The following is a 15,467-nucleotide window of genomic DNA, read 5'->3' as shown; positions in this document are numbered from 1 at the left end:
TGATATTTGGAACATAAGTTACCAGGTTTAATTTAGACCACTTTAACCCTTTTGTTACCATATTTGTGGAAATACAATGCCTACGTTTCAATTTATTTTGAAAATAATGAAGAATTTAGTAAAATAACTTCATCACTATGAAGCTGGTGTTTGGAATGTATATTAAAAATTTTGATGGAAGGTTTTAATTCAAATTGCTTTAAAATGGAGATTTTGCATCAGAGAACAAGGGGTGGTCTCAAGTAGGTTGGTATCAAAAGAGTTAAAAACAGAATTATTAAGAGGTAGTGAGTAGTAGCAGCAGCAGCAGCATAAGATAGCAATATAAGAAAGCAAGTGACTTTTCAAATATTTTTTCTTTATTGATGATTGAAGAAATACATGTAAGTGTGGCTTCCTCATTCCTGGTCTCTGGTGACAGGCTTCAGTGATAGATAAGAAATAGAAGGAAGAACAGTCGAGAGTTCTTAAGACAATCACAGTTGGAATCCAAAGTCACTGTAGTGGAAATATTTAGCTTTATGGAGATGGGGTGGGGGTAGGGTGAGAAGAAAAAATAAATAACAGACTCACCCCCGTTACTATAGAAACAGACAAAATCCAACAGGTTTACAACAAAAATAAAGAAAAAAAGTATTTGGTGAAAAAATACCCACTCAGCCCAGATGACTAACCGTTTAAATACATTTGATCAATATGAACAAAGATAATCTTCCAGTTTTTGTTTGTCATTGTCCACTAGTTAGCAGTAGCATTACTAGGGGGAGGGGTCATAGCCTAAAAATAAATGCTGCTACTCCATGTTGTAAGTTAGACTGTGCAAAGTTAGCAAGAGACCAAAAGGCACAGGAAAAAAAAAAAAAAAAAAAAAAAAGGAAACTAACAAAATATACAAACTAATTACTACAACGACACCAGCATACCATTTATCTGAGCAGCTGAAAGAAACTATTTTCAATGGCAGATAGAGGTCGAGATGACCAAGTGATGAAGACTTCTCAGAATGTAACACCTCCCAAGTCAATCACTTGTGATTTTCTGCATCATCCGAAAGAGGTGGGGGTAAAAAAATAAAAGGGCACACCTACTCCCACATCACAAACAGCTGCCAGTAATTAAATACATTGTTGATAGTTATGTCTTGTACATCAGTGCTCACTGATACAGGAATTTAGACAGCTGGTGAGAATATCAATAAGGACATAGCTGATGACATATCATATGAAAGATTGGACAGGACAGCAAGTGTTGGGAAGTGAAATAAGAGGATGGAGATCTCATTTCTCATAGCAATTAAAACGAGGCACCAAAGTTGGAAACATAGATTTGGCAGCATGGTAATTGTTGGAAGGTCAATGAAACGAGGAAAGGGACAGCTCGGTTGATAATTGCAATGGAAAGAGAAAAAGATGGTTGGAGATATCGTGAGAAAATGCAGAAGAGAGACATGATTGATCTGGTTGAGTTTTCTTTCAAGATACCCTGGGTAGATGGCATACAGTATTTTCCTGAATTCTATTCCAAAAGACAGAATTGAGCTACTTCTATGATGCAATGATTGCAAAGAAACTGCAGTCATGAAAAATTCCCCAAACCCTCCAGGATCATTATGTTGAAGCAATGATATTTATGTTTGAAGTAGAACAATTAGATCAGATGATTCAGATCTGGAATCTAAAGTCACTGTAATAGAATTGGTGTTGTGGAGATGGAGGAGGACGAGAAAAATAAATACACATCCCATCACGACAAAGTGGACATAATCTAATCACTTATAACTTTGGTAGAGAGAGAGAGCGAACAAGCATACCAGTGTTTTCTATGACTTCTGCAGGATCAAATAATCCACAATTGAAAATGTTGGTGAGAATTATTGATTGAAATGAAAAAGATTGAGGACATTCCTGACAGCATTTCATACAAAGAGTTTGAATCTGGCCACAGCAGTGTAATTGTTGGGAGGCAAAAGAAATAAGAAAAACAATATCTCAGCTATAGTAATCATTGCAACAGGAAGGAGAAATAAGGTCAGAAAGATGGTGAGAGACAAAGCAGCAGAAAGGAGGATCTGTTTTGTGATGATTACAAACTGCATGAAATAGACAAGATGAAGAGTGGTACTAATGACACCACACACACACATGATGCAAAATACAATTACATCTGGATACGTTTTCTTCAAGATATTCTTGGTTACGTGGCAATGTAATGAATGCTTTCCTGAACCTTAATCCAAATGACAGAGATGATGTACCCAACCACAACTGACACAACTGCACTACACTTACTGAGCAATGTTTGCGAAGAAAATCTGCAGACAAGAGAAATGCCCAAACCTTCCGGAAACACTGGTTAAACAATGACCTGAGATGATACATGCACTGGAGAAGTAACACTTTCTTGGTGCCAATGATGTTCCACCTATTCTCAGAAATGAGTTGCATCTTGGGAAGATCAGAAATTACCTAGTGTTAACTAAATCGTATTTTAAAATGTATCATCAGATTATTGTTGTCTTTTTTTTTTGTTGTTTCTTTTATATTCAGATGCATGTAAAGATTTATAAATTTCCTTATTAGTATTTTTTTTCTGTTTGCGTAGATGTAAATATTAAAACGTTTTCCATCTCTAAAAGACGAGGTTAATAGTTTGAAAAATTATAGTCATAAAATATATGTATATATATATTTTGCATAGGACGTGCATTACAGTGTGTTAATAATCAACGTGATAGATAAGAGAAGCGTAGTGTTCTAATGATACCAGAGCAAGACCCAAAATGTTAAATGCTCATTAGTGTTAGTTCGTTTAGAACCTATCCTTCTGAATGACTGATATTGAAACAATATATTTTTCAAAAAATCTTTCACAAATGCCTACTAATGAGTCATAGTTGATGTAAGGGATGAAAAAAAAAAACTCTTAAAAAATTCATTTTCAATAATGACTAATGGTTGACTAGAAATGACACCATGATTGAAATGTTTGATGAATAAAATTTATATTTAATCCAAAAGATGTTATTTTCAATTAAAAACAAAACGGGAATTTTTTTTTGTTTGTTGTTTGCTAAATATCAAGTGTATGAATTAAGTTGGTGTAATACTAAGGTGATTAATTAACTAGGTGATTATAAAACATTAGCTATTATTGCAAGTTTTAGCATTGACGTTTAGGACACATGAAAATTTCCTTGTTGTAGACATTCCAAAGAGATTTATAAAAAAAAAAAAAAAACGACAAAAAACAAAAACACCACGAAGTCTAAATGCTGAGAAGATAACTTCAGGTGTCTTTAATAAGTGATTGTCTTACCACTGGGAGAGAAGTGGGGAGAAAGAATATATAAATTAATAATAAATGTAGCCCAAGAAAATGATCTGTAAACCACAAGCTGGTGTCATCAGATAAGTGCTTGATTATAAATGGGCACAATTGTTGTTGAATAGTCCTGCTCTCAGCCATGATGCATTAAGGAGGTTAAAACATGTCCCTAGTTCATTCTTGCTTTCCTTTTTTAATGCTTTCAGTTCTCATTATATATATATATAGAACCAACTTCTTTAAATTTGTATATCAGGAATTGTGAAAAGTAAGAGAAACAAAATAAAATATACATTGGCATAATTGTCATTTCAATTGAAGATAACAGAAGCCTAAATATGGTGCAGCAGTTAAAAAAAAAAGTTTGAACCACAAATGGCCACTATGAAGCATCGTAAACATTGTTACCATAGCAATATTCTGTGTGGTCCCAGTCAATAGAAGAGATCTCCAGAAGTTGGTACCAACAGCAGGTAATAGATTACACGAGTAGTTCCAAAGACTTCTCATTCCAAACCCAGTCAGCTCCATCTTTTGGAATAATTCTATTTCATCATCCCAAATGAATGCAAAAAAAAAAAAAAAAAAAAAAATGTCGGCAAATTTCATCTTATTTTGTTTCTTTTTTTTGTTTGTTTCCCCACTTCTAAATATATCTTTTATAAGTTCTATTAATAAAAGCTGAACAAGTGTGTAAAAGTGTAAACTTATAGTTAAAAAAAAATCTCTTCCATCTTTCAGTTAAAATTTTATAGTGTTCATTAAGTACTAATTGATTAATTAATTTTAAAAAATTAAAATCTTGCTTATTATTATTATTATTATAATAAGAGTTCACAGACAGGCAGTCTAAATGAATTGAGTTGTATAAAGTATCTCTGAGCATCATACATAGCAGTACACAACAGATAATTATAATAATAAAAATAATAATATTGGTTTTCCTCCCCGGGCAGTGTGTAGCTTAAAGAGAATTGTCTTGAGAGAAAGAGAGAGAGAAAGAGAGAGAGAAAAAAAAGGGTATATTTTCTTTTCTTTCTTTTTTTTTTATAATCAGCACAGCAATGGCACCAACACCATTCCATATTTCAATATTCAACTCCTCCAGCTGTAGGTAGGAATGATAGGCAAGACATTCGGAAAGATCTACTGCAAAGTTACATGGATAAATACAATTAGCAGATTGATAGCATATACAGGTGAGGTAACATAAAAAAAATTTTTCAATAAGAAATATGTCAAGTTTAAAAAATACAATAGTCTTAGAGGAATTGAGTTCAGGAACTTTCAGAAGTATTAAAACAACATAGCCCTCAAGTAAATAATAATAATAATATCTTAATAAATGATAATTGTCATTAAGTTATGATAATAATGAATGTAAAATGCCCTATTGTCTAAAATGAAATATCACCAATGTCCTTAACACAAGTGAAGCCTTAATCATGAATACATTTAATTAATTTCAAGTACCTTATTGTATATGTTTGTTTGTTTGTGTGTGTGTGTACGCACACACACACACACATATATATACATTATAGAATGTGACATGCAGAACTATCTCACTGTGCATGTTTGCATGTGTGTATGTATGTATGAGTGTTTGTGCATGTGTGAGTGAAAGCACATATATTAGTTTTATATTCGGGAAGAAGGTCCTTTATCCAGTAGTACATGCTTCTGGTAGTAGTGGTATATAGTAGTAGTAGTAGTGGTAGTGGTGGTAGTAGTAGCGGTAGTAGCTAGCTGGGTGGTGGAGCTACAGCTGAAATCATAGTCATGCATACACAGTAACAACCAAAGTAGTTGTAGTTCAGAAAAAAAAAGGAACTACCAAAAATAAATATAAAAAAAAAAAATAAAAGAGGAGGATTTTGGGAGATCTTTTTATCAACTTGAAGCTGAAATAACCAAGAAAGTGGGAATAAGGATAAAAGTTCGTTTATGGTTTGTCTTCTTTTTTTTTTCTTTCTTTTTTTAATTATTATTATTATTATCGTTATTATGATCATACTGAATAAAAAACTGATATCTATGAAGTAGAACTAGTTTTGATTCCAATCATTTGTTGCTTTCCTCACTATCAGCTGTTCCCTCTGAAGTAGCCTCAGTGCTGTCCTTCACACCGTTCCACTGCTCAGCTTGCAAGGCATTATTTGGAGACACAGTTGTCTCTTTCTCTGTCGCTGCCTCTGATTCTGAAAGAGAAGATAACAGCAATACAAGTTGAAAGTAAATTTCATTGGTCGACTCCCTAATGAAAAACGCTAACTCAGGAGAGAAAACTAGTAGCTTTCTTTTTTTTTCTTCTTTTTTTTTAAGGTTGGGAAGAGGGAGGGAGGAGGTGGCAGGGGAGGGAAACGGGTTAAACAACTATGTTGTTAGTTATATTATTATTATTATTATATATATATACATATATATATAATGTTAATAGAAAAAAAATCTGAGTGAAGATATATCAATTTGCCTAATAGTAGTAATGTTAAACTATAATAATGATAATAATAATAAATATTAATAGTGGGCTATGTACAGTTAACATTCAGAGAGTTCCTGTCCTCAACACCTTACAACAAAAACTGTTTTGTTTTTTGTGGTTTTGTTTGTTTGTTTGTTTGTTAGTTGGTCGTTTTTTTTTTTGTTGTTTCCAAAATAAAAAAAAAAGAAAAGAAAAAAAAGTAATCAGGTTTTTTCAAAATAATCCCCCTCACAATCTATACAAGTTTTCATTCTTTTAAACCAATTTGAAAAACACTGAGTCCATTCAAAATTGGACAGTTGAGACATTTGGTTGACCAGTGCCTGGACAGCTTCTTCGGGGCTCTCAAATCGGATGCCCCTCAGCTTTTCTTTCACTTTGGAGAACAAAAAATAATCACAAGGTGACAGATCAGGGCTAGAGTCAGGGTGAGAGATTATCTGTACGTGGTTTTCAGCTAGCAAGTCGAGTGTTGCTGCAGCAGTATTGATACGAGTGTCATCATGGTGGAGGAGAATGCCCCGGAGACCAGAGTCTGGGCGCTTCAATTTGATTGCTTCAAACAACTGGGGTAAACACTTGGTCACGTACCACTGTGCACTGACTATTTCCCTGTCTGTCAAAGACGTGGTCACTAGATAACCACTTCTTTGGAAATAAGTTGCCATCATTGTTTTCCCAACACTTCGAGGCCTTTTCAGTTTTAAAGGAGGGTCTTCATCTGGAAAGACCCAAACAGAAGCCTGCCGTTTTGTTTCAGGTTCATATTGATAAAGCCAAATCTGGTCTTCTACAACAATATCCCAGACCTTAGGAGAACCTCCATTTTCAAATTTTTTCAGCATATAATGACACCATTCCACTCGAGCCTGCTTTTGCATTTCATTAAGAGTTTGTGGAATCCAACAGCAACTATGCTGTTTTAAATGCATATGATTCTGTAGAATCCATTTGACATTTCCTGATCCAATGCTTAAGGTACCTTCTATTTCTTTAGGTGTCACTCTTTTATCACTATTCAACATTGCCTCTATAACTTCAATATTTTCAGCGAGTATTGAAGCGTTTGGGCGGCTAGTTCTTTGGTCATCTTCCAAATCTTCTTTACCACGTCTAAATTCTCCAAACCAGAATTTAACTGTACTGTAAGAGGGACTTAAATCCTGAAATAATCGATACAAAATTTCATGACTGTCAGCTGCACTTTTCCCTTTCGAGTAATGCAGGAACATCATGGCTCGAAAATTTCTTCTCTGCAGTTTCATGGTGAATACTGAAAGATTAGTCTGCTGCTTAACTTTGTCAAGCTCTGAAATGAGAATGAAGAATGAGAGAAGGCTGAAAGCTCAGCTTGTCTTATAGACAATAACGACAATTTAGGAACAGTAAAGATTTGACAAGGTGTTGAATTGAGGAACTGTCTGATGGTGATTTCTTGAAGCATTCTTCCTTTTCTTTTTTTTTTATTTTCTGGGGGGAAGGGGGAATTATAGAAGAGAGATAGAGAGAGAGAGAAAGAGAGAGAGACAGAGAGAAAGAAAGAAAGAAAGAGAAAAAACAAAATACAAAGAAATCAATATAAAGTGAAGTACTTTGTCATTGTTATCTGAAAGCAGCCAAAACAAAAGAACAAAAACAAAAAAGTGCATGACATGACAAATGTACAAGAAACCAAAACCAAAAACATCAGCTCCTTAAAACTAACAAAACATTATAGAAATAATGACTTCAATAGGATGACTTTTATTTATTGTTTTGCTTGGCTGAAGAAGAAAGGGCAGTACCCATAATCTTCACAGACTCTTACAGACTGGAGAGATAAATACTGTTGATGATCAGTAGGAACTCGTATAAGTGGATATTTGTTTAAAAACATCTGGAGAGAAAATACTGGGTTCACTACAGTGTTTGTAAGTGAGAGGTAGAGACAGTGATAGCAGGGAAGGAGGAGCAGAAGAGAGGTAGAGAGGTGGTGCACTAGTGGTACACAGCCTGCTAATTTAGAGTAGGAGAGAGAGAGAGAGAGAGAGTAAGTGTATGTGAATGTGTGCCCTAGTGATCATGCAGTGTTGAACCTAGTTGTATAAAAACAATATAGTATGTATTGGTTAAGAACTGATGATGAAATAGTTTTTAGTTCAAGGAAGGAAGTTAGTTGAGTAAACAGTAACTTGCAATGTTAATTAAAATGGGAAAAACTTGAGTTACATCTGGAGACAAGGTATTTCATCAAAAATTAAAACGACAAAAACACAAACTGTTTTATTTTGAAACAATTAGATATTTTCAATTGCATGATTTCTGTAACAAGAGAGAGAGTGAGAGAGAGAGAGAGAATCAACCATTTGGTTGTGTCAAAGTTCAACCATGGTTGAACAACAACAAAATAATAAGTAGTAGGTCTGATTATTATACTACCTTAAATGGAGAGCCACACTTAGCACTGACAAACATTTTGCCCACAGTCAAATCATCTCAAATCTAACCTCCTTGTATCAGACATATAAGGTAAGGCGATCATGCATTTAGAGAGAAAATACAGTTTAAATGGATAGGGTGTCTTTTTAAAAATCAGAATGGAACACAGAATGAATGAGAAAAAAGAGGCCCCTCTTCCCCAGCACGGTCTGTGCATGTGTGACTACCAACCTACCTGTAGTGGCTGGATTGAGAGAAAGAAAGAGAAAGAGAGACTCTCAATAGTTTGGGTGTGTAACTAACAACCTACCTGAAGTGGCTGGATTATCAGGTTTGGTTTCTGAAGCTTCAGAAGCAGCAGAAACAGGAGGAGCAGTAGGGGTGTCTGTAGTGGTGGTGGTGGTAGTGGTGATGGTGGCGGCGGCAGTGGTGGTAGTAGTGATGGCGGTGGTAGCAGTGGTGGCAGTGGTTGGGGTAGTGGTGATGGCAGCAGCAGCAGCAGTAGTAGTAGTGGTAGTAGTAGTAGTAGTAGTAGTATCAACAGTAGTAGAAGTGGTTGTAGTAGCAATGGGGGAAGCTGAAAGGGCAGGAGCTGGCGATGATGAAGGAGGGGGTGGAGTAGGTGTCTTCTCACTGGTGGCTGTTGTCTCCTCACTGTCCCCACTGACAGTGGCTTCAGGGGCAATATTCTCTAACAGAGCAGGGGCAGGAGCGGGAGTAGCAACACTAGAAGGACTGCTATCAGGAGGTACTTCTGTTGTCTCAGGTGGCTTCTCTTCACTGACAGCTTCTTTTTCAGGAACGGCAGGCTCTGTGGCGATTGGTTCTGCTACTGGGGCTGCTGCTGTGGCTAATGCTGCTGTGGTTACTGCTGCTGTGGCTACTGCTGCTGTGGTTACTGCTGCTTTCTCCTGTAAATGAAACACGCCAGAAATAACAGAACAATTAAAAATATTAATAAGAAAAAAAAAAAAAAAAAGAAAAAAAAAAAGAAAAGGAAAAATACAATAAAAATGAGAAAACCAGAAAATTCAAGTTAGAAATAAAAGAGTGAAACTACTGTTACCTCAATATTTTGGCCAATATAGCCTTCATCATGAACAGAGAGTGAAACATTGTTGTGATCTGTGGAGATTGGTATTAACCAAAATGCTTATTTCTTTTTTAATATAACACTACAGATCTTTCTTTGTCACAACGCTCCCACAACTCCATCTATGCAGGTCAAAATGACATTTCATTTTCCTTCTGATCATGATTTGGGCCTTGCAAGGCCAAAACATTGAAATTTATAAAGTAAAAGAGCAAAGCATTGATTTTGTTTTCATTCCTTTATTTTTGAGGTGTATAGTTGTGCTTTCCTAAATTTTAATGACCACTGCATTAATATAATTAGTGTTGCTTTGTTTTTCAAGACTCATGTTGAAGCACAATGTAATGAGATTAATTATTGAACACATGAATAGCTGTGCTGAAATACTGCCCCCAAGAAGAATAAGTTCAAATTTTACTACCCCCATGGTACTACTCAAAACCAAACTCCTAATATAATGCACCACATATACAAGTTTCATCCCCATTTAACATTTGCTTTCCATGCTGGCCTGAGCTGGTGAGCCAGAAGACTGCGCCATGATCCACTACCTGCTTTGGCATGTTTTCTACAGCTGGATGCCTTTTACGTAGTACCAGTAAGGTCACCATGTAATTCGCAAGACAGGACCCCTCAACTGAGGGAGAGTGCTTAGTGCCAGGTGAAGTGAGGTTAAAGTATAAGAGATGTATAGAAACAAGTGTCTTGCTGCTGTAAAGATACACAGGTACCCCAGTTGGAAGAGAGATGGTGACGAAGATATGTGAGAGCAGTTTATATTGGAAAAATCTCAACTGCTTATATTATAGCTATTTTCAAGTGATACAGACACATGTGCACCATCAACATCATTTTACAACTGCTTTTTTGGCTAGTATCATAGGTTAAGTCCAAGTCAGTTCTCTTATACAGCCAGGGGACCACATCTTACATGTGTTTCATTTTAGGCAAGGTTTGCTGTCACCTCCCACTTTACAGTGTACTGGGTACCAGACTAGAGAAGTTGCCATGTCGTTGACAAGCCAAAAGGATCTGCATAACCCATAATTCCATAGTACCTCTGCTCATTGGTTTTTTTTTTAAGCGCGTACTGATTGCAATTTATTGTAACACTGGAACTAACAAGGTTGCGCAGTATTTCTGTAAAACTAGAGTCCTCACCACTGTCGAGTAACAAGAGTGAGAGAAGGTAAACAGAAAAGAAAGCAATGACAGAAGCAGTATTAGTGAATGAAGGAAGACGGAATATGAACTAAGTGATTAGAAAGAGAGTTTAGGAGGATAGAGAGAGAGAGAGGGATGACTGAGGTGAGAAAGGAAGAATAAAAGAGGAAGGCAAGCAATAGATGTACTACACAAAAGCCAGTATGATCATCAATTTTATATTCAGATTTTCATGCTGGCCATGAATGGAACACAGTTTACAGTAGTCTTCAACAGCCGGATGCTCTTACAGCTGCTAACCCTTACTTGAAATTCCACTGGTTTTTGCACATTGAAACTGTCAAGTGATAGAATGTCTTGTTTAGAGATGTACATAGACATATGCATGGGTCAGATGGAATTTGTTGAGGAAGATATTCTATGGTCAGATGCCCTTTCCTGTTGCCAACCCTTACTTGCTTCCAAGTAAGGTAATATTTTCCCATGGCCAGATATGTGCTTTACAAGACTGGAAACAAACATCATTGCTTGTATGACTGCGATGTTCATTTACAGACATCATATGATGTCAAGACACAGGTATGTACACAGACACACATATATGCATTTACATGTATATATATGATGGGTTTCTTTCAGTTTCTGTCCACCAGATACACCCATAAGGCTTTGGTCAGCTCGGGTCTATATAAAACACTTACCCAAGGTGATGTGTAGAGGATTGAACCTGAAACCACATGGTTAGGAAGTAAGCTTCTTAAACACACAAACCCACCTACTCCTTTATATGAAGGCAAAACAAAAGAATCAGATATGTTTTGTTGCAGTAATATATATTTCATCATTAGTAGTGTAGTGTCACTTAAAAAAAGAGGTATTTGGAATTACTTGAGCCACATTTGCAGTGATAAAAACATCTGTGGATGTTGCTAAAGGTTAAAATTTTAACAGCTGTTAGGCACAATAGGAGTAAGAATATAAGATTTGCTCTGCCCCATCTCGAAAAACTATCGTTTCAATGGAAAATTATAAGAGTATATTCAATGTGACATACCTCAGTGACCTGTGGCAGCTGGGAAGGATTTTCAGTTTTATCAGATTCATTTACAGGGGTTTCTGGAGGTGCTGAAGAGGGTTCTTCAGTCGTCGTTGATGGCTGTGAAAAATATAAAAGCAACATAGAATACAAAGTGATGTAATTAATTTCAGTAAAGCAATCGTAACCATGAAAATTTATCGATTCTAACTGTACAATGTTTTTTATGAAGTATAACAGATACAACAATTCTGTTCATCATTTCAACATCTACTTTTCCATGTTTACATGGGTCAAATGGGATTCATTGAGGCAGATTTCCTATGGCTGGATGCCTGTCCTGTTGCCATCCCATGCCTTTTTCTAAGCAAGTTAATATTTCCTCATGGCCAGACAAGTTTTTCACAGAAAACTGGAAACACACGTAAAAACACGACACTTATTTGCAAACATCAATTGATGTCATGACATGGGTGCTCTCTCTCTCTCACACTCGCACGCGCGCATACACACACACACACTAAAAACCTAAGCCTCAATGCCAAGATAATAAATCTACTGCAAACACAAAGACAATACCAAATCAGAAATAACAAATATACCGCAGGTGGTGTAGTTGATTCTGAAGTTGAAACAGGAGTCTTCGGTTCTGGAAGTGGATCAGGCTCTTCTGTTTTCAACACTGCAGCAGGTGCTGCTGGTGTTACTGGCGTTTCTAATTCTTCTTCCTCTTTATTCACTTCAGATGGTTCGGGTTTATCACTTGATGTAGAATCCTATAGAGATAAAGTCAGCAAAATAAAATGTCTGACTGACAATGGTAGTGAAGAAACAATACTGTTGGCTATTAGCAGTTAATACAACAACACTGTACTATCAATTTATAACTAAGACTAGCAAAGTTGATCAACATATTTGCTACCATCACTTATTAGGATGGCAACACAAATAAAGAGGTTACAAATTCAAAATTGATAAATCTGAAATGTTTTACACTGGAATGGAAAAAGGATTAAATTGAAACAAAATTAAACTTTATCTCACTTTCAATTTAAAAATAAGTTTTATTCATCTGAAATTAAGAAATTGGGAATGTAGAGGTTTCCCCTTTATCAAGAAATTAACAGCAACAAGATTTCTATAAGTTCTAATTACCACATTGCTCTTTGATTCTTCAATTTCCATTTTCTCAACTGTGTCACATTTTTCTTCGTCTTTAGGTTTTGTGGAAATCTCACTCTCCTGCATGTCCAAATCTGGTGGGCCAGGCGTTGCTGCTGATGAACTTCCAGGAGTGGCAGGTGACATACTGGAAGCAACTGGGGGTGTTGGCGTTGACGGAGGTTGCTGTGGTGATGATGACAATGGTAACTGCTGATGTAAAGCAGCAGCAGTCTTTGCCTGTTGCTGTTGTTGCAGAAACTGTGCATGCCGTTGACGAAGCTCTTCCTTGACTTTTGCAAGCATATTAGCAAATACTTCATCTGTGATCTGTGGTTTGCTTTCACACAGCTACAACAAGAATCAGAATCATTTACTTAAATAGCTAATACAAGTCAATAAACACATCCAATAAATATGAAAGATATTTTACAAAATTTTACATTATTTTCAAAATTAATTCGAACAAAATCTAAGTTGATACTACTCTGTACAAAAGCAGTCTTCACTACCATTTCAACATCAAGTAGCTAATAAACAGAAAGTGTAACTAGAAGTAAAAAGATCCTTTGTTCAAGCCGTATACAAAATGTTCAAATTTCTATGGACCCACACCTAAAAGAAATGCAATAATTCTAAGATGGAAATATGGTTGAGGAATAATTAAAAAATGGTGAACGAAGTATTGAGTCTTTTTTTTCTTAACCCTTTCGTTACCAAACCGCCCAAAGCCGCCCGAAAAAAATTTTGGTTCATGTGACCAAGCCGCCCAAAACCGCCCGTAATCACCTATTCATATTTAAATGAGAATATCTGAGCAAATCTCGTTAGTACATTCGTGAAAACACGTGATTATTTGTGTAAACAGTTCAGCTATAGTTTTGTACGACGATCAACGTGTTTTTTTAATTTTGTGAATTTTGGGAGATTTTTTTCCAAATTTGTTCCTGTTGTGTTTTCAAAATTTGTAATCCTGACAAAAAAATGGATACGAATTTTATTCTGTCAAGCAGCGAGTCAGAATTCGAAGGATTTTCCGTTGAAAACCTTGATAAATCTAACTCTGTAACCGAAAAAAAAAAAGCACGTGGTATTTGATAATGAATCTGAGGTTTCATTTTCCGAAAATGAAAGCAGTGAATCCGAGAGCTCCGATGATAGCGATAAAGATAATGAATTAGTACCTGAATGGAGTGAAAATTTAAAAACTCCTTCTTTCAGTGATTTTTCTGAAGAAACTGGACCAAGTCACAGTCTTACCCAGGAGAGTAAAGCTTTAGACTATTTCTTTTTGCTTTTTCCGATGTGCCTATTTGAATTGATTACGGCGGAAACAAACCGTTACGCTAAATGTAAACAAAGCGTAAAAAAGGATAGTTTGAGGTTTCCCATAAACTTGAATGAAATTAAAGCATATTTTGCAATAAATATTATCATGGGCATTAGAAAGTAACCTAGAATAACAAATTACTGGAGTAGTGATGAATCCTTTGGCGACGAATATGTCGAGTATAATGACGAGGATACGGTTTTTAAAATTAACTCAATATCTACATGTAAGAGACACGAGCAGTACACCAGTACGTGGAAAACCAGACTTTGATCCCTTATTTAAAATAAGACCCCTCATTGACTGTGTTCAAAGCACATATAAAACAGTTTATAGATAAGGATATGGTGGGCTATAAAGGCCGAGTGCGTTTTCAACAGTATATGCCAGGAAAGCGCACAAAATGGGGGATCAAAGTTTGGAAAAGATTTGTGAATCAAATACTGGGTACTGCTCTGGATTTTAATTTTATACTGGCAAAAGAGACAGTAATAAATCCAGTAATGTGCACAACTCTTCTATAATAATATTTTGTTGTATACCCAATTGAATATTAGCTAATAACCCATTTTCTATAGCGATGTTTGAACAAAAATTTTAATAATTTTATATTTTGTTGAATTTACCTGTATTTACCTGTAATTAAAGTCACTTTGTGACAAAAATTTTGGTATAGAATTGGTTGAGAACCTTTCGTTAATTTATCTTCCAAAAATCACATTAATCACATTAATATGTTGATAAATATGTTGATAAATAAATATGTTGATAAATAAAAAAGTTAGAGTTGTTTAACGAAACCAGCCTAAATTTATGATTATGTTAGAAATTAATTGAAACACATAAGGGGTTAGAAATATGGTAATGAAAGGGTTAAAGAACCCCCCCCCCCTTTTCAAATGAAAATCAAAATTAAATTGTAAACCAAGTTCATTAAGAACAGGTTTTGAACATGATTCTCATCATCAAGAACGAGGGAGTTTCTTTAAGCCATGAGCTTTAAATACAGTAATTCAAAATACCTTATGTTACTGCCTTATAACACATTATTTAAATTATAGAATACATTATTCAAGTCCAATCAGTCTGACAAGAAAAACAAGACGAACCCAACTTAAAACATGATTTTAATCAGCTATTTCCTGATTACAAATTTAATGGAGCAAAGGGAACGAGACATCACCACCTTTAACAACATTTGAGTAAACCAATGGGACAGTCTCTACCGGTCACTGAAGCCTGCTAGAAACAGCAATAAAAATCTACCACCTATTGCCTTAGACAAGCAAGAGTATTACGTCTGAATATAAGCCAATTCAGTTGAAGCTAACAAAGAGCTGAATAAGGAAGCCTGATCATAGTTGCTCGACATGTTAGAAAGAGTAGTTAAATCTACATAAAATTACACCTTACTATTTTTAAAAAAGAGAAAAGGATGGAATGCGATCCACTCTTG

General features: G+C 35.5%; 1 protein-coding gene across 16 annotated transcripts in view; it reads right to left on the bottom strand.

Annotated features, from left to right (window-relative positions):
* Positions 1 to 337: 337 nt before the first annotated feature.
* The window catches only part of LOC106878467 (uncharacterized), a 50,591-nt gene continuing 35,461 nt past the window's right edge, over positions 338 to 15,467 (bottom strand). For 9 of the 16 annotated variants that reach the window (XM_089364408.1, XM_089364412.1, XM_089364414.1 and 6 more), the window contains 5 exons: positions 12,676 to 13,032; positions 12,123 to 12,296; positions 11,539 to 11,640; positions 8,538 to 9,138; positions 5,913 to 7,118 (listed from right to left, as the gene is read on the bottom strand). In XM_089364408.1, the coding sequence (XP_089220534.1) occupies positions 6,013 to 7,118; positions 8,538 to 9,138; positions 11,539 to 11,640; positions 12,123 to 12,296; positions 12,676 to 13,032 (2,340 nt within the window). In that variant the 3' untranslated portion in view covers positions 5,913 to 6,012. Of the gene's footprint in view, positions 5,526 to 5,912; positions 7,119 to 8,537; positions 9,139 to 11,538; positions 11,641 to 12,122; positions 12,297 to 12,675; positions 13,033 to 15,467 lie in introns of those variants that run through there. The other 7 variants (XM_089364417.1, XM_089364421.1, XM_089364419.1 and 4 more) reach the window with 1 other exon arrangement.

Source organism: Octopus bimaculoides, chromosome 16 (assembly GCF_046866305.1).
Source record: "Octopus bimaculoides isolate indiv1 chromosome 16, ASM4686630v1, whole genome shotgun sequence".
Taxonomy (NCBI): Eukaryota; Metazoa; Mollusca; class Cephalopoda; order Octopoda; family Octopodidae; genus Octopus; species Octopus bimaculoides.
This window is presented reverse-complemented; position numbering and strand designations above follow the sequence as displayed.